The 18,656-nt window shown below is 37.1% G+C and overlaps 1 protein-coding gene across 3 annotated transcripts in view; it reads left to right on the top strand.

Moving 5' to 3' along the window:
- The window catches only part of necab2 (N-terminal EF-hand calcium binding protein 2), a 140,566-nt gene that overhangs the window by 76,931 nt on the left and 44,979 nt on the right, over positions 1-18,656 (top strand). For all 3 annotated transcript variants that reach the window (XM_024282705.2, XM_024282704.2, XM_036212495.1), the window contains exons 7-8: positions 1,579-1,703; positions 13,924-14,003. In XM_024282705.2, the coding sequence (XP_024138473.1) occupies positions 1,579-1,703; positions 13,924-14,003 (205 nt within the window). The remainder of the gene's footprint in view (positions 1-1,578; positions 1,704-13,923; positions 14,004-18,656) is intronic.

The following is an 18,656-nucleotide window of genomic DNA, read 5'->3' as shown; positions in this document are numbered from 1 at the left end:
GATTATCCTAAAAACATTCGCTATCAAATGAGGCCGCGGTATCAAACTCAGGAACACATTTTTTAACAGGTGACGAGCAGCTAATTTTTTGCGAGGCAAAAGAGGGGCGTGAGTCGCATTTGGTGTGAAAGCACTTTGAGGGTGTATTCAGACTTGACACATTTGGTTTTCTTATTGTGAACCAGAGTTAGTTTCCCCCGATGATCAGGAACAAATTTTCCATCTGAATACATCCAACCGCTCTTGAACCCATCTCTCGAGGTGGCCTTGAAAGATGGAACTCAGTCCCATTGTTTCCAATGGGACTGAGTTCCAGTTTGCTCTTAGTTTTGTTATTCTGAATAGGCTTTGTGCTTAGTTTATTCTGGCAGGTGTTTCCACTCAGTTAAGCCTCGCTGCCACTGAGCGGGTTGTTTTCATGCTGTATGTGTGGTCTAGACTGCTAGCATGCTGCTAGCTCACCATGTATCATAGCGTCATCAAAGGATGGCAAGAAATGTTTGCAGTACCACCGCAGACCAGGCCTTGGTGCTGTTTGGTGGCCTTTTTAAATATAGACCAGTGACCACAGGAAAACGCAAAAACTTGAATTCTTTCAAATGTTGAAAGCGTTTGCTTAAACGAGCGCTTTATTGGCACTTTCTAATGTCACCATCACTTAATGCCAATCAACGGGTGGCTACAGTGGCTCCACCCCAACCGTTCTGATCCATTTTTCAATGGATCTACAGCCGATGGGCGGCCTCCAAAAGGTCAAGTTTGGTACTGTTTAATGCACAGGTGTCGAACTCCAGGCCTCAAGGGCCGGTGTCCTACATGTTTTCCAACCAACCTGCCTTTGAAGCTCCTTATTGGCCAAACACACCTGATCCAGGTAATCAGCAGCAGATGAGGCAGGATTTCTGGAAAACCAGTAGGACGTCGGCCCTGGAGGACTTGAGTTTGACACCCCTGGTTTAATGGGTCTGCTTTACAATGGAAACACTCAAAATACCGGACCAGGCTGGACTGTTCTGTACCGGACAGCTCAGTAGAAACGAGGCTACGGTTTTGTTTAGAAGAAATGTCTGGTAGACGCCAGGCAGAATACAGACCAAATGCAAGATTCAGGACTCCATCCGGACCAAATTAAACAGTCGGTCCGGACCAACGGATTGAAAACATCGTAAGGTGCTACATGAAGAATATAAGATAGAACATTAAACTAAAGAAAAAGTAAGGTAGTGTACAGTTCAAAAAATCAAATTATTTCCTGGTCATTCTGATAAGGTCAAACTATCCTGGCAAAATTTTCGTTCTGGCTTACATAAAGATTTTTTTCTGTGAAATCTCCCATAACAAGCTGGAAGTTGCAGAGAATAAAACTTTAACAAGAATGGAAATAGTGTCAGATAAAGAAATAAAGATCACCTAATCTGTAACTTACATGTCCATTTAACCCAAAATGACACTTTTGGATGAATTCTTCCTCCAGTGATGGCAGGTTCTGCTGCAGCTGCTGTTACTCTAATTTGCCCCTTCATTACTTTTGGTATGCAGAGACCTTTTCCTAACTGTCTTTATCTCTCCACGTCGCAGCCATCAACCTGCTAAAGTGAGTCCACGGGTGACAGAGAAACGCAACCAGAACACCGTCCCTGACTACCCCCCCAACAACAGAGTGAACGCCAGAGAGGCTGTCAGGACCATCAACACTGCTGCAGGTGAGGAGCGCGGCGTTACAGCCGGACGCCATCCGTCATGGGCTTGCGTGATTAGCGTCATATTTCTTAGTGAGGTCAAACCACTCATAGATCAAACTGTGGTTGCATCACCAAAGCTTTCTTTCAGTGCACGTGCACACACAAACCGCTGTATGTGTGCACAAACAGAGCTGCATGTGCACATACAGCTGCACTTTCACACACAAATATGATTTACTGTTCAGTGCTAAACACCTCAATAATGCAGCTTTGGATAAGTCAGCACACATAAATCTTTTGGGAGTCAAAAATCTGGGTTTATGCATGAAGGTTTTATGAGATTTTTTCTTTGGAAAAACAAATCAAAGAGACTCTTTGGCTGTAAGTACTTTAAATAAAAAAAAAAAAATCTATAAATAGAAAAGTTGTGCTTATTAGACAGTTTGGTATCAAATGCTACCAATAAAACAGCAGGATTTTTTAAATGAACCAAACAAGCAGCTGAGTTGAGTTTGCCTTGCAAGATGTGGGTTTGATTTTACACAATAAAATCCTTTTAGAGAGTTAGAAATCCTTGGATGGCTCAGATTCCACTCACACCCAGAGGAACTGGATAGTTAGCGATAACAAGAACTCCTCTCACAGGTTTACTCTGGAGTGGGGAGGCATTTGTTGATGAGATGTTGTGCCTTTTTTGTTTTAATCACAACAGGAATACAATGCAATGTCAATTAATATTAGATATTATACACCCAACTTTCATTTTGTTTCTGTGCCAACTAACCAGAAAGAAAAGCTGTAGTTATAAGGATGTTTTTGGACAGATGTGAGAGGTTGCAGGAGTGTTAAAGTCAAACATGTCAAGTGTGAGCTACACCGCTGAATTTAGCCATTTATGGGTAATTAGTCTGATATTGGCATATCCCAACTGTGCAAATCATTATTTAAATTTGATACAACAGTTAACATACATTTGACAATTTGAACATTTCTTGAAAGGGACAAAGGCCCGGTTTATACTCCATACATAGTGATTTGTAATCGATTGGGTCCCAGTGGTCGCAAGGCCGTTGGAAGGGAAATGTGACATAGAGTTTTACATGTAGTACAATCACCTGTATATTGCACTATTTAGCCTATATTTATTTTGAACAATTACAAGATGCAATGGTGGAGCAAACCCTATTCAGAAAATTCCCATTTTCTCGTCCAACGATTTAAGACACTGCCGCTATCACTGCATTCTAAATACAACAAGGGTTAGGTGTCAATTAATTCTGACTCAGCTACAAAAAACACATTTTCACTGCATCTTTACTTTCTAATGGAGAATAGCTTCAATATTCAATTAAGGTATGGAGCAGGTGACAAATAATTTCAAATATAACTTTTCAAATAACATAATTTGGTATATTGATGCTTTTCAAACACTAAAATTACCCTGATGTAGCACCTACCTTGTCTTGTCTACACCATGTATTAACCACAAATTATTTGAGAAATATTCAGAAAAACTTTGCATATGAAATGAAAACAACCTTTATATAAATAAAAAAACGGAATCTCAAAGATCCGTATGTATCACTATAGAATATCTAAGGATATAAAGCAGGGGTCCAAGGAAAGGGTCCAATCACGCAGTGCTGTGACCGTGTCAGCCTTCATGACCAGGTGATTTAAATTAATGAACACCTAGGGAACAAAGTTTACCGCAGTGAAAAACTGTAATAATTCCTGTGTTTTGAAACAAAGGAATTATTTCAGTTTTTTTGTCACCAGTGTGACGATTTTAGCGCGTTTGTGGATAGAATGGGAGCGCATGCATGAATGAGAAGAGCGTGAAGCAAAAGCATTTTTGGTAGTGTTTTTGGTGCTGCTGACATTAATGAAGTTATGTTTCCATATGTGGATCTTTTGTACCGGTATTCGTTGGTTTGGTCAGTACCTTTTTTCGTCGCGGGGTTCGCTCTTGTTGGAGCGGTTTGCATGCAGCCTCGTGGCTCTGGAGTGGACCCATTGCTTTCTGGTTCTGATGGGTTCTGTGGTGATGTTCTGTGGTGGAGCTGCTTCTGGTATAAGAGATTCCTGATCTGTTGTTTCCTCACACCACAGCCAAGCCTTACGTCTCTTTTATAATTCTTGTCATTTATTCCTGCCTGTATGCGTTTTGTGTGTGTGGATGGGGTGTCCATGAAGTGAATGAGTGAATTGGGGGGCAAAAGGGGTGTTTTAATTTTTCTTTTTTTAATTTTGTTGTTTGTTTTTAATTGTAAAGCATTCTGAGCTGCAACACATGAAAAGTGCTTTTATTAAATAAAGATTGATAAGTTCAGTTGTTGAACAATAACCAAACAAGGTCAGAATATACTCAGACTTACTTTCTGTTCTGCCAAATGTCAATATGAAATGTGAACACGTTTTAAAATTAATATTACGGCTAATCACCACTGACTGCATTTAAGTTGGGGAACATTTAAATTACCATGATTAGCAAACTAACAAAAAAGTAAAAACATTCAATTTAACATGCAATGAAAGCACAATGACAGAAATAACTTACGATAAGTAACTCAGGCCCTGTCTCATAATGTAACCAAAAATTAAAAAAAAGCCATAAGCACACACTTTTAATTTATTTTTTAAAATCTTAATGGTTGTGAAGTTCTTAGAAATATTCAGGATATTGTGTTGTGATGTATCCAGTCCTCTTCATGTAGGTGTGACACACCACAAATGCATTACTTTTGTTTTTTTAACCAACATAGGTGCAATACTATTTCAACTATGGCCTATTTTCTTTGTGCAATATTATAAATTACCAATCCACTGAAACACTGGAGACAATTACATCATCGGGCTTTAAACATCAGTCAAAAGTTTATCGCGGTTATGGCGGACATCCCAAGCGAAACTGGCCAACCTTAGTTTGAACTACTAGACCACATGATTATTGTAGGGATGAATTATAAACCAGGCATAAGTCAGAAGTTTCAACTGTGGATTTCTGAACAGTAAAACTTATAGAGGGATTTTCTACCCTGATCAAGGTCCAAAGCGCTTTACATTCGTTCATTCATGCACACACTTTCACACACTGATGGAGACTCTGCTGCCATGTAAGGCAGAGAAGTACCTGTAACCACCAGGAGCGATGTGGAGTTCAGTGTCTTGCCCACGGACACTTTGACACATACACAGACTCGTTGGGAACTGAATCTTGGATCCTCTGATCAAATGTCGACCACTCTACCTCTGCACCACAGTCATGTGAAGGTTTTTTTTCTAGATTTAATTCTCTGAAATTCTGCATACTTACTTAAAGTCAGTTAAAGTCCCATCAGTTGTCTGGGTGTTATAGCTGAGGCCACTGAGCTGGTGAAGGATATTGCAGACACTTTCCTCACACAGACGTTATAGACACAAGACACTAAGTCATGCTGCATGTGAGGGAGTTTAGGCCCTCATTTTTAACGACTATAGAACTATGAAGATTGAAAACTCCCAATTAGATAATGACAGTGACTTTCCATAGAATGACACAATAATGTAACCAATACTCACTCTTCTTGTGGTCTTAACTGAAAATAAATTAAACTAATCATTATTTGGAGTGATCTCCACATTATATCATGGAAAATTTGATGTTATAACAGTTATTTACTTAATTTAGTTTGTAGTTGTTTTATCTCAGTTTTAACTTTTAACTAATTATTCAAGTTAAACAAAGTTGTTTACGAAAGGAAGCAACTTTTTGTGATTTGGTTGTATTCTTAATTAGACTGTTTGGTCCAGAACAGGCTTTGCTGGGTAGGTGTGAAAGCCTCTGCCCTTGGCAACAGGCGTGCAAGCAACCACTTCCAATGGAAAGTTTATGTAAATGTTGTTTTGGGCTTCTGTGTTCAAAACTGTTGCATTTACACGTCGCTTAAAGGTCAGTTTCCAAGCTCTACGTACAAAAAAACAGCCTTTGAACACGAGTTGAAAGTTAAACCCGTTGAACTTTGACCAATCAGAGACTTGGCTTTGGTAGTGAAGTATGGGTAGTGCCTTTTTTAATTGATTGTGAAGGAAAAATGAATCATTGCAGTTTAGAATTATATGTTACCAAGACACTCGTATATGGAAATAAAGCTGTGAAAGAAAAAAATCTGGAGCAAGATTCACAAGGTTTCTATCACTTTGACATTTAGTGAAAATCCTCTTCCAACTGTAGGTACATGTGCTAGTAGCCGCATACATCTGTGAATGTCATGCTAAGACTGCATTCAAGAACAGCGTGAACATAGCATAACGTGCTGTTCACTCTGTTCTATCAGAAAATGCTTTAAACAGTCGCCAGGCCTCCATGTTTTTTCTAGAACCATCCGCTGTGCCACCTCTTTCCGGTGAACATCTAGATAATTGATGTTCTAAATATTTATATTCCAGAAGTATCTAAATTACACTTTTTTAAAAGGATTACTGTTTTGAATCATATTAGGGGTCCTGCATGTTACCCAATTACCACAGTAAGTCCACTGTGTCCCACAGACACCAGGGAGAAACTGGGATGCATTTGACCAGGGAGAGTAACCAGCTTAACAAAAATGAAATATTTACACTAGAAACCAATTACATTCTTACATGGTGCTCAAAATGAATTATTGCTGAAACTTTCATTCATTATTTGATTTATTAATCTGATTCAAATTCAAGAAAAGGAGAATTTCTTGTTCTACGTTTTCTCATGGAACCAGACGTTTATGAACAAAAGGAAGGTCATAAAGACAAACTTTCAGTTGTTTCCTCATCAGAGTTAAAACATCTTTTACCCCTCAGGGGAGTCGGCTGTGTACATCATGTCTTACTCTTCATGTTTCCAGCCAAGAGAGATAAGGCTGTGAGGCACTGAGAAACTGTGATTTTCTTTTCCAGAGATTAAAGTTTAGTTTAAAAGCCGCTTCTCCAGACGCATCGCTGCTGTCATTTAAGGTCTTCACAGTTGTTCTTCGGCGCTTTGCTCTCCTGCCATTACTCAACAGCTTTGGACCCATTTTACATTGTAATCTTCGTGCTGTTTTTCTTTGAGGATGCATCGTCTTTTGCAGTGACTCCATAAAATGTAAAGGGATCCATCAAATACACAACTTCTAAAGCAGTCAATGTCTTTTCACAGATTATATCCTACCCATCTTTGTAATACGGGAAACTGACTTTTTATTGATAAAATATTAGATCTAATAGTGCAAGACTGTATTGATTGTTGAGAGTTTTTATTGCATTAGTTTTTGCGATGAATTACAAAATATAGTTTAATAAAACTTCAAATGTAGAAGCTTTTTACATATTTATTGCATTGATTTATTAGTGGGGGGATGTTAATAGATACCAGCTGTGAAGATATCTCACTGCAGAGATGAAGTTGACCCAACAAATAAGGAAATTTGTGTTACTCTTTTTCAGTTTTTATCAGTTAAAACGTGTTGTTTTAGACCTTTAAGGCTAATTTAATGGACTGTCAATTCAACAAGTGTGTTTCATGTCTAAAATCCGATTCAAATTGGCACTTTTTTCATTCTTTAGGGTGTTCTGGAAACGCATGCCTGCCTAGCATACCACATTTACAGAAGATGACTAATTCAGTCTCCAGCAATAAAGAGATTTAAAAATATCTATAAGATTTCTTTTCAGCTTGAGTCATGACATGACAGCTTGTTGAGGAACTCCAGCCAGACGTTTTCAGATTATTGCTTTGCTTCCATCCTCTGATAAAAGGATTTAATAATATGAAACCAAATTGCTTTGAGGATTGGTCATGAAACTGAAAGATATATAAAAATAAGGTGATAGATATTTTATCTATAAATAAGTGACATATATTAAAATATTCTTCAATTTTTTTTTTTGTTTGACTTTGCAATTAAATTGCATAAATTGGTCAAATTAATAGCTGCCAAATCTGTTTCTTTTCTACAATTTGGTTTGATGTATCTTGTCTTATAAACACAATCTTATTTTGTTTCATTTATTTTTATTTTAAAGCCTCAGGCTTTCTTTATTCACATAATTTTTTTTAGATAAATCTTTTAAGACTGTTGAACATGAAGCTGTCAACATGCAAAATCAACTTTTTTGAGTATATTATAATGTTAATTCCTCATGAAAAACAGCCCCAACATGGTATTGTGATCCATTCAGGAGTCTCAAAGTATTCTTCTCCAATCCTGCTCTCTGAGCATCAGCGAGATTGAGTGGGTCCCCACGTTCAAACATATAAACCCTGAGGAACAGCCCCTTCCAGGAAGACTCTGATTTTGAGACTCTGATCTTTTTCATAAAAATGTATTCTTTAGTGTGCCTAAGGTAATATATTATTATGTATATGGATATAATTTACTCTGAAAGACTTAGAATTGCATGATATACTGTAGGCCCTTTAGGATATTTATAATATAAAGGCAAAACTCAAGATTTCTGCTTCTAATTCTGTGGTATCTCCCCTTGTTTCTACATCCAATGTACTTTTGTTTTATTGCAGAAAACTGGCTTATCCAGTCATTTAATTAATGTAGATGCCTGACATTCATATGGATTCCTATCCTCTGATGAAGAAGTTATAAATCTGTGTGCAATTTGCACACTTGTAGTTACTGTAAATGTATCTGATAGAAACATGCTTATTGAAGCATGTTTCTATTTTTGTACTTGAATTGTAAAAACATTAGAACTTTTTTCAGAACAGTTTTTTTTACTTTTAGACATTTAAGCAAAAAAAATACCCACTTGCCTTCTTCTAATGAGATAACCAACACCTTGAACTAATTATAGCTGATTAAAGTATAATAAATATTTTATTTTAAAAATGTCAGTTTTACACATGATCAATTTAATGCCCAGCAGACTTAATGTCACACAATATTTTTTTATTCTCATCAGAATTTTTTTTTGTGGTTCATTATTTTTTTTATTTTTTATCTTTGGTCTTTATTATTCTATTTCTTTTGGGGCGCGATCTTTAAAGTGGTTTATTTAAAATGTCTGCTAAAATGCCAGGATGTAGCTTGACTTGTGTATGTTTTGCTCCTTGTTTATTCTCTCCTCAAAACATCTGCACTGTTAGCCTTTTAGCAATTGATTTCACACTTTATTTTTTTTTTCCATCACAGCTTTAAGACTTGCTGGGACTTATAGAAATCCGTCTCTTCTTTAAGCGCAGCGTTTCATCATATTAAAGAGCAACTTTTAAACCTTTGCTCCGTGTTAATTTGTGAAGCCAAACGCCTCTGACTAAATGACAAACGGCTATGCTGTCAGATGTCTGATTAATGAAGCCGCCTCTTCATTTGCTTCCAAAACAAAATCCAACTGATCAAGTGTCACTTGACATTTTAATTATTTTCAGAAAGTGGCTAAATTGCATTGCCTATTAAAGACGAACAGAAGCGAACAAGATGCAGACATTTAAACTTTATCCACTCAATTTGACATGCAAAAGAGGAACATTCTCCATGATCGGTTTGCACAGCCAAATGTTGAGTAACTTCAACAGGTTTAATTGAGGAGAAAATCGATAGGGAGTCCCATGCTACTTACAGATCTGTCAGCCGTAGTTCCTCACACACTTCTTTAATTGACTGGTCCACTTATTTCCTTAAGTCCACTGGAATGACCAGTGGGCTTTTATGTGCAGCCGTCTCCATGGATACAGAACCGGGGTTCTGAAAATGTGTCTTCATGTTTGTGCGTCTGTTTCGGAGAAAGCTCCTAATTGACTTGCTGTTAAAGCTTTTAATGAAGACTGGGCAGCCTGTGCTCCAATTTGCAGTGCAGGCGCCGTCAGGAGACGAAAACAGGCCAGCAGCTCTGAGGAAGAAAGGAAAGTAGAATAGCACTCGGGGAGGATGGAGAAGGGACATCAGCATGACGGGAAAAGAAACAGTAAAGAATCTGAGAAATTAGCTTTTTTTATGGTTTCTTTGATAAGTTTCATTAGTTGAAGTGCACTGACATTTTTGAAATTTCCAGTATTTGCACTCATGGAACAATTAACTCTTTTTTTTTGTATTTAAAGTTTACTATTTTGCCCCAGAATCCTTTGCTTTTTACAAACCAGGAATTGTACCAATCTTTTGAATGCATAAAAACACCTTATTTTTAACATTGACCTTTTTATTCAGACCTACTTACATTAGAGATGTATAACAAATACAAGCTAAACCAAACTCACATTAGGATCCGTTTCAAAAATGTCAAAGCTGAGGTGAAGATCATGGACCTTATCAGCACAGGAAATGGCAGAGGAGTTCTGTTTTTAGTTATTTTTTTATATTGGGATTGAAGATCCTTTGTTTTAAGTCACACCTTCATATGTGATTGAATGAAGGAACTTTATGAAAACACTTCCCAGGACTGTTAAATACCTAAATGCTTTACAATAATAAAATATGTTGTTGAATTTGTAGCAAACCTCTCCCACAAATTGAAATAATTTCCTCAGACAAAGAGGACGTTCAGTTAAGATGATCAAGAAGCAGAGGTCGTCCTCTTAGTATTTCTTCGGTGTTCACTTGTGTTTTTTTCAATGAATACAAATGTGTAGTCTGTAGAAAGCAAATCAAATTTGTTACAGGTCTTTCCTCGCAGATAAATTAACTTACAGGAGCACTAGTCAGAGTGTTATGACTGAATAGAAGTACAACTAGCGTAATTATAGAAAGTTAGCAATGGTGCCAAAACCACAGATGTCATTTAACTTCCTCATATCTTAGTAACTCACAGTCAGATGAGGTTTAAAGTACTGTACAGTTATTCATTTCTGTTGCGGGATGTTCTTTATGAACAATTTCTGCAGTAACTCGGGAAGCTGTGGCGCTGAAGTACTGGTGATCGACCTCTGATCATATATAAAAGACTCAGTGTCACATAATTCTACCCACAGTTATTAAATTGATCAATTGTCAAACGGTTTTCACTTCCATGAATTGAAGAGGACGCCGTCTATACGTCACTACAAATCCAAGTGGTTAGACAAAGTTCAACCTAGTTTAACTTTAAACACGTGTTCAGTGGCAGCAGGTTTTATACATAGAGCCCAAAAATGGTCATTGGCATTAGTGTAGCTACTTGTGAATGCAAGAGTTTTGTACGTGGATGCCCGAAATGCACATTTTTACGCACATTTACATGAACTTTTTTTGAAAAATTGCGTTACTGAAAGGCGGTGTGAATGTAGGTTTAGACACACGACATCTGAGGTTTATTAGAATGTGGAAACTTCATGTTAGGTGGGATGTGGAATCACAACGCTCCACAGATCTATGCTTTTTGTTGAGGTCAACCCAAAGGGCAGATTTCATTTTAAGTGTCTGCTAGGCCTTTAATTAAATGCTATTTTCTTTCTGTTTTCATTTTTTTTTTCTTTTCTACATATCATTACACAATCACTTGTGTATTTTGCCACATTTCTGACTGACAATTTGAACATAGATTAAAAATGCAAAACACATTTCAAACTAAGCCATTCTTCACCAAAATGAACTCAGAGGAATAAGCTAGTTGAAGGTAACGTCCCTTCAGCAACACATCTTTTAACTTTCATGAAAAAAACATTTGGTTATGATTTAAGCAATCACAGGTTTTTATTCAAAAGCCTATAATTTTGTATCTAATCACACTGAGTGACAGCCAGATGATTGAAAAACTTTAATAAAAATGACAGACGTGCTTCTCCAGTCCACTAGTTTCTCTTCCATTTGAAAAGCAAATATTTTACGGCACAGTTAAATATCACTTTTAACAGGAGTTAATTAGGCAGAACCTTGAGTGGCATCCCAAAATCTCACCGGAATATGAGCCAATTAAACGTCAAGTCTCAGAAGGCCAGGTCTCACATCCGTCCATGTCTTCGAACGGGCCGTGATCCTTCCGATAAACTTGCATAATTGCCTATTTATCAGCTCCTTTGAAACTCCCACCTTACATGAAATATTCATGATAATACAACAGAAAGTAAGAGATTACAGGAAAAGGACTCTCGGTGTAGTAGTGATTACTGCAGTTAATCAGCCGTGCATGAAGCCTCGTGAGTCACAGAGCTGTATATCACCATCTGTGGCTCAGTGAGGCTGCAACATAATTGTGGACAATCTACATGTTGTAACGGAGATGGTGTGAAAGCTAAAGAAAGCAACAGCATATTGGTGCTAGAGCTGCTTATTTCTGGTCTAAAGGACATACATATTGCAACAGTAAATCCCTTCAACTTGGGAAATTAGATTTTCATATTATTAAAATCTATTCAGTTTACTGTAGTCTGGTTGGATCTGAGCTCGTACAGCGCAGATATATACCTATACCTGGTTGAACAGGGATAACACATGATAAAAATTAATCTGAAATGAAGCCTACAGTGGGGCAAAAAAGTATTTAGTCAGTATTTACATACAAGTATTTGGTCACCTATAAACAAGTAAGATTTCTGGCTCTCACAGACCTGTAACTTTTTCTGTAAGAGGATCATCTGTTCTCCACTCGTTACCTAATGACACCTGTTTGAACTCGTTATCTATATAAAACACACCTGTCCACAACCTCACGCAGTCAAACTCCACTATGGCCAAGACCAAAGAGCTGTCAAAGGACACCAGAAACCAGATTGTTAACCTGCACCAGGCTGGTAAGACTGAATCTGCAATAGGTAAGCGGTTTGGTGTGAAGAAATCAACTGTTGGAGCTGTTATTAGAAAATGGAAGACATACAAGACCACTGATCATCTCCCTCCATCTGGGGTTCCCTACAAGATCTCACCCTGTGGGGTCAAAATGATCACAAAAATCCCAGAACCACACAGGGGGACCTAGTGAATGATCTGCAGAGAGCTGGGACCAAAGTAACAAAGACTACTCAGTAACACACTCCAATGCTGCAGTGCCAGACGTGTCCTCCTGCTAAAGCCAGTCCAAGTGCAGGTCCGCCTAAAGTTTGCTAGAGAACATTTGGATGATCCAGAATGTCACATAGTCAGATGAAACCAAAATAGGACTTTTTGGTAAAAACTGTTTGGAGGAGAAAGAATGCTGAATTACATCCAAAGAACATCATACCTACTGTGAAGCATGGGGTTGAAACGTCATGCTTTGGGGCTGTTTTCCAGCAAAGGGAACAGGACGACTGATCCGCGTAAAGGAAAGAATGAATATGGCCATGTATGATCAGATTTTGAGTGAAAACCTCCTACCATCAGCAAGGACATTGAAGATGAAACGAGGCTGGGTCTTTTAGCATGACAACAATCTCAAACACATTAAAATGCTTCAAGGTCATAGAGTGGCCTCTCTCATCTTTTTAAGTGGGAGAACTTGCACAATTGGTGGCTGACTAAATACTTTTTGTGGGGTATAAGAAGGTCAAATTTAATTTACACACACTATACTAACTGCCTAAATGCATTTTCTTTTGAAATATGGTCTTGTTCAAAAGGGAAAGGATCACATTTTAAAGTAATGTAGGATTCAGTTGATCATACAAACGACATTTACCAAACACAAATCTTGTATTTTCTTTCTTTCTTTCTTTTTATTAACTGTTTTTTCGACAAAAAAAAAATACATTAGTATTATCTGCATAGATGATAATCATTTGATTGTGAGCAATGAAATGAAGATGATGATAAATTAATTCATACACTGATGGGGCTTCACTGTCTAACTCTGGTGCCAACCAAAGGTAATGTGGGGTCTAGTGTCTTGCCCTAAAACACTTCGACAGTTGCATGTTCGTTCCCAACACGTGCAATCTCTTAGGTAAGAGGTTGACCGCTCTATCTCGGGTCCTTAAAATAAAAATTTGGTATTTCCTTCAGAACAAGTTTCCCTTTATCTGAGGAGTATCTTTATGTTAAAGATGGCAGATTTTGCTTTGCATGGGTGTGTCATCTAAACAGTAAGGTTAGGTGAGGTTAGCAACAGACATTAAAGAATTTCCCATGAGAGTTGTATGATGGTCTGTACTAAAATAGTTTTTTTGTCAGGTAATGGCAAAAGATTATGCTTCAGGGTTTTAGAAAAACCTATGAAAAAAAAAGCTCCATAGGTGTATCATCTGCTTTGGAAATGCAATAAATATGACTTTTGACTTTTAGATTTTTCATTGTAAACATGCTCATATATAGGAAAAGTTTGTAATAGAAAAACATACTTGATTTAAGATTTATTTATTTTAGCCTAAAATGTGTTTTGACTCGTGGGTTTTTGTTTGTTGCAGGAGCCGTGGAGGTGAGGAAAGAAGGTCTGGAGGCTCAAATCAATCGCCTGGCAGAATTGATCGGACGTCTGGAAAACAAGGTAAAGAAGGCAGCTAAAAGTGTAACTTAAAAAAAGATTTACTATTGATTTGGGTAAAGCCCTACTTGGCAACATCCCAGATTTCTAAAAGACCTTTAGGTCGTGTCGATATTTTTCAGCATTCTATTAGAAGGCAACTTCTACTTCTTAACTATTTACACAAACAGTCAGAAATGTGTCCCATATTTACCCTAAAATTCTCTCTTAAATGCTTTAAATGTGTCATAAGAGGAAAAAACTTTTCTCAGCCCTTAAACTGTTTACACCTTAACATGTCAGTTTTTTTTATTTTTTTTTTTTCATTTTAATAAATGGGAACCAACAGACAGAAACTGTACAACAGTGTCAGTGAATGACCTCTGGAAGAGGAAATAAAATCCCAGCAGGGCCAGAATCAGGAAGGGTTTTGAGTGGTTGGGGTCAGAGAGAGCAGGAAGGAGACAAACACAGAAAATAGTGAAACATCTGCTATGAGAAATAGTGAGAGACATGTTAGCAGCTGAAACTATGGCAAACATTTGAGAAGTAAAATGGCAGGTAGAGAGTTACGCAATCCCAAAGGCTTTAGTTCAATAGCAGGCTAACTAAAAGGCTTCACCCCTGAACTGAAGCAGGGGGTGAAGCCTTCTGTTCCACTTCTCAAGGAACTAGGACTGAAAATGATTCTGTGAGTAATTTCAATTACAAACTGTACTTTTATTTTGACTTTTTTGATTTCCTTAATTTTGTTTTCCTTGCTTATGAACCTACGCCTTCAACTTTGTTTGCACAGAGGATATTTGTGCACAGATGATGCACCTCCACTACTGCTGAGAGCACAGGAGTAAAACCTGTTTAAACATATTTAGCAAAAAAATGCCTCAGACAAAGACAGAACAATTATGATAAAATGAATCAAGGAGGAAATTGCTGAAGCTCTTTAAAGGATGGGACCATTTTAAATTGAAGAAAGTAGACCAATGGTCAATGATCCATTCATCTTTAGAAGCTGCTGATTCTTTTTCAGGGTCACAGGGTCTCTGAATCAAACCCAGCTTAGAAGCTGCTGATTCTTTTTCAGGGTCACAGGGTCTCTGAATCAAACCCAGCTTCTGTTGGACCTGTTTGGTCCCAAATGGTCCCCAAATGCTTTGAGCATTGGAGGTGGGGGGCAGTGGGCACCACGTATTCTTATTGAAGCATCTGATTGGCCAGTTTATAATTTTAATAACTTGTGATGAAGAAAATATATCATGAAAAAAAGATTAGGTTTACTGAGAACGTGTTAAAAAGAGACACCAGAGCAAGAATGGTTATTCTGACTAACAGAGTAATAGCTATTTATTTCTCAAAAGAAATCCTATTTGAAACGCGGGGGGGGAATTAGTCCAATTCTTCCTATTAAATCAGGGCCTTCTAACCGTAACACAAGGGTGCTGACCACTACGTGTCAAGAATCCATATTACAATATTCTTCATTTATTGATCATCAATATATTTATTTAAAAAATTGAGATTATGGTTGTCCTCAAATGGTTTTGCTTGCTTGACTCTCGGCTCTAATTTGATATCTCTCTTTCATCTTTGTCACACCAAAGGGGTCAAAATGACTATTCATGTTTTTAAAAAAGCATTTATTCACTACATCATTGCTTTTATAAATATGAAAACATTTTGTTGAGACTCGCTTTTCTTTCGAATCACAGGCTTGGCAGGGTATAAAAAAGCAAGTGTCACCTAAAGTTGAACAGATTATGAAGTACTTATGTTTATCTCACGTTTTATGTCATACATATTTATATAACTGAGATGTGATGGAGTCTGCTTTGCTGAAATCAAGAAAACGTGCAGGAATTACTTTACTGTCTCCTTAAAGAATGCAAACGTATGCAAAGCTCATTTTCATTTTAATATAATCTCAACACATGATTAAAAATGTTGATTGAACATTTTCCTTGGCAAAGGAGACAGTTTGGGAGATTTATACATATTTATTAATGGAATTGGGACCAGAACAAAGGCAAAGGGCAGCTGACAAGAATGGAAAGCAGAGCAGGAAGAGACAAAGTGATGCATGTGATGATGGTGGGAGGAGGAAGATGAAGGAGATGTTCAAGCACATCAACTGCTGGACTACTAACTGTCTAAAGCACCTTCATGGTCTCGTCTTCCATCACTCCCTCCCCTCATTTCCTCTTCCTCATCGCTCCATCTCGTGCTCCTCTGTTTCCCCCAAACTGAACATGTGCAGATTAATGGAGCCCCAACAGACTTGGCTGTCTTTAAAAGAGCCTTCCACCGTGGCAGAGAGATCTAAGAATAACTAAACACCATCCTCTGTCACAGGGGAGGAGGATGTGTAAGGAGAAGGGGGGGGGCACATTAAGAGTTTTCAGCTCCTCCTTTGGAAACGACCTTATCTTTTTTCTCTATGATCTGGCATGACAAACAAACTGCTCTGATTTAAGCTAAATTCAAAAACCTTTTACTTATACCTATTTCCTGAACATGTGCAGTTTCAAAGACCCCAAGAGCCAATTTTTTATTCTGAAGATGGCTTGTTTGCAATTATGGTTGGAACACAAAGGGACACTTTTCAGAGCCGAATGAATGCAATCTAGTCGGATTTTTCTGCTTTAGAAAAATCTATCATTTAGATTTATAGCTTTAAAGTATTTATATAAAGCTTGAAATTTTCCAAAAAATGAGGAATAAGGATAGCATTTATAAAATGTGTGATTTTCTCATTCATGCGCACGTGTGAGCCAATTTAGGAAAATGAAACCATCATAAACCACCAATGAAGCAACATACTAGGTTAAACGTTCACTGTGTGTCCTGTTAGCGACACAGGGAAGACAGCTGTTCATTCTGCTGAACGGCAAACATAAAAAGTGTCATTCGTGCTTTTTTTTCTATTTGTCAAAGAAGTTATGGAGACAAGTTTGTCTCAGAATTATCATATTTTTTCTTAAAAATGTACATGAGAATTTGCTAATCTCACAGAAAAGCAGATAATGATTTTATGTTGAGATTACACAGCAGGATTTTCTTGAACGAGGCAAATATTGAACCAATGCTTCACTTTAGAACATTTTGTGTATTATTCACTCAAGCCAGGGGTCTGCAACCTGAAGCTCCCCTCTTTTGTGATCCTTTTATTTAAGACAAATTAAAAAATGTTGAAAAAGTAACTATAAAATAAGAACTGAGAAAGTAGCAAAGGAGAAAAGAAAGTAAATTAACATTTACTCATTTACAAGTATTTGAAGGACAGTGCGTATCACAAGTTGGACTACAACATTTTCATATATTTTTGTGCGTCGTCCTATCCTGTACTACTAAAAAATCAATGGGTGTCAGTAAGCACAATTAATATTTAGGCGCACCAGATTATTTGGCGAATTTTCTATTTTTTAAGAAAATTATGGAATTTGAAGGGTGTTCATTTAATTTGCTAGTATTTCATTTCATTTTTTAGATTTACATTTCTGGCAGAGTTGGAGCAACAACAGGGAAATTATCTATTTTTATTTAATCACTGCTGGCACTACACTTTCTACTTCTACTTTTGCTGCATTGAGATGATTATATGTGACAGTGTCTTTTATTTTGAGGCTATTTCCTTTTAAAGTTTCTGTTTAATTCATACAAAATGGACAAAAGTTAATTTCTGCTGGTAATAGTAACAATAGCATAAATACAAAACAGTGTCGTATTTTTTTAAAGGGTGAAGGAATACTTTGTGGCTCCTACTGGGTTGTAGTCGGTGAGAAATCCACCTGAATGGCTCTTTCAGAGTTGAAAGTTGCACATCCCTGACCCAAGCCAATAAGAAATGGAGACAATATTTTTTTGTTTTGTTCTTTCCTTGGTGAGGTTGTAAAAGGGTTATGTTTGTATTTGCATGTGCAGTGTTCCCTTGTTTATAACCGGGGATATGTCCCCTAAATAACCTGCAATAGGTGAACAAAGGAGGATAACAGATGTTTAAGGCAGTAAACCCCCTCACTGCACATATTATACACTTCTCTCAAACAAAAATGAACATTCTAACTCTCACAAACCCTCATAGAAAAATAAGTCAATTGTTATAGAATGAAAACAAGGATGTGCTCACCATTGACAAGAATCTAGTTATTGCGTATGACTGTACCAGAACAATTTTTCACTCTTGTTTAAGAGTATGACTTAGAAAAAAAAACTCTATCTGAATATTAATGTCTTTCATGGTAATAAAATGATCAAATTTATTTTATTTAACGATCAAATCGTTAAGTACTGCAACTGTAAAAAAAGAAAAAAGAAAAAGTATTTTATCTCCTGAGCAGGTTAGCAGATTAAATACATTTTTGTTGGTTTTTTTTTCCCCAAGTGGAAATGTATATAATCTAAAATAGCTGTCTTTAACATTTAAGTGTGATTTTAGTTATTAGATACTTATGAAAACATTCTTGACATTAATGCCACCTAAAAGTGAACAATTAATAAAGTAATTTGACCATTCTCCCTATATAAGGAGTTTTTAAAAATATAGTTAATACAACTATGGGGAGCCAAATGTTATTGTTTGTCTGGGGCTCCCAAACTGCTAATTCCGCAAGTGTTCACTTTTTGTACAGTAATGAACAATAAAACAAGCCACCAAAGTGAAAAAAAGGTTTTGGAACCAGA

Source organism: Oryzias melastigma, linkage group LG6, assembly GCF_002922805.2.
Source record: "Oryzias melastigma strain HK-1 linkage group LG6, ASM292280v2, whole genome shotgun sequence".
In the NCBI taxonomy this organism is placed as follows: Eukaryota; Metazoa; Chordata; class Actinopteri; order Beloniformes; family Adrianichthyidae; genus Oryzias; species Oryzias melastigma.
This window is presented reverse-complemented; position numbering and strand designations above follow the sequence as displayed.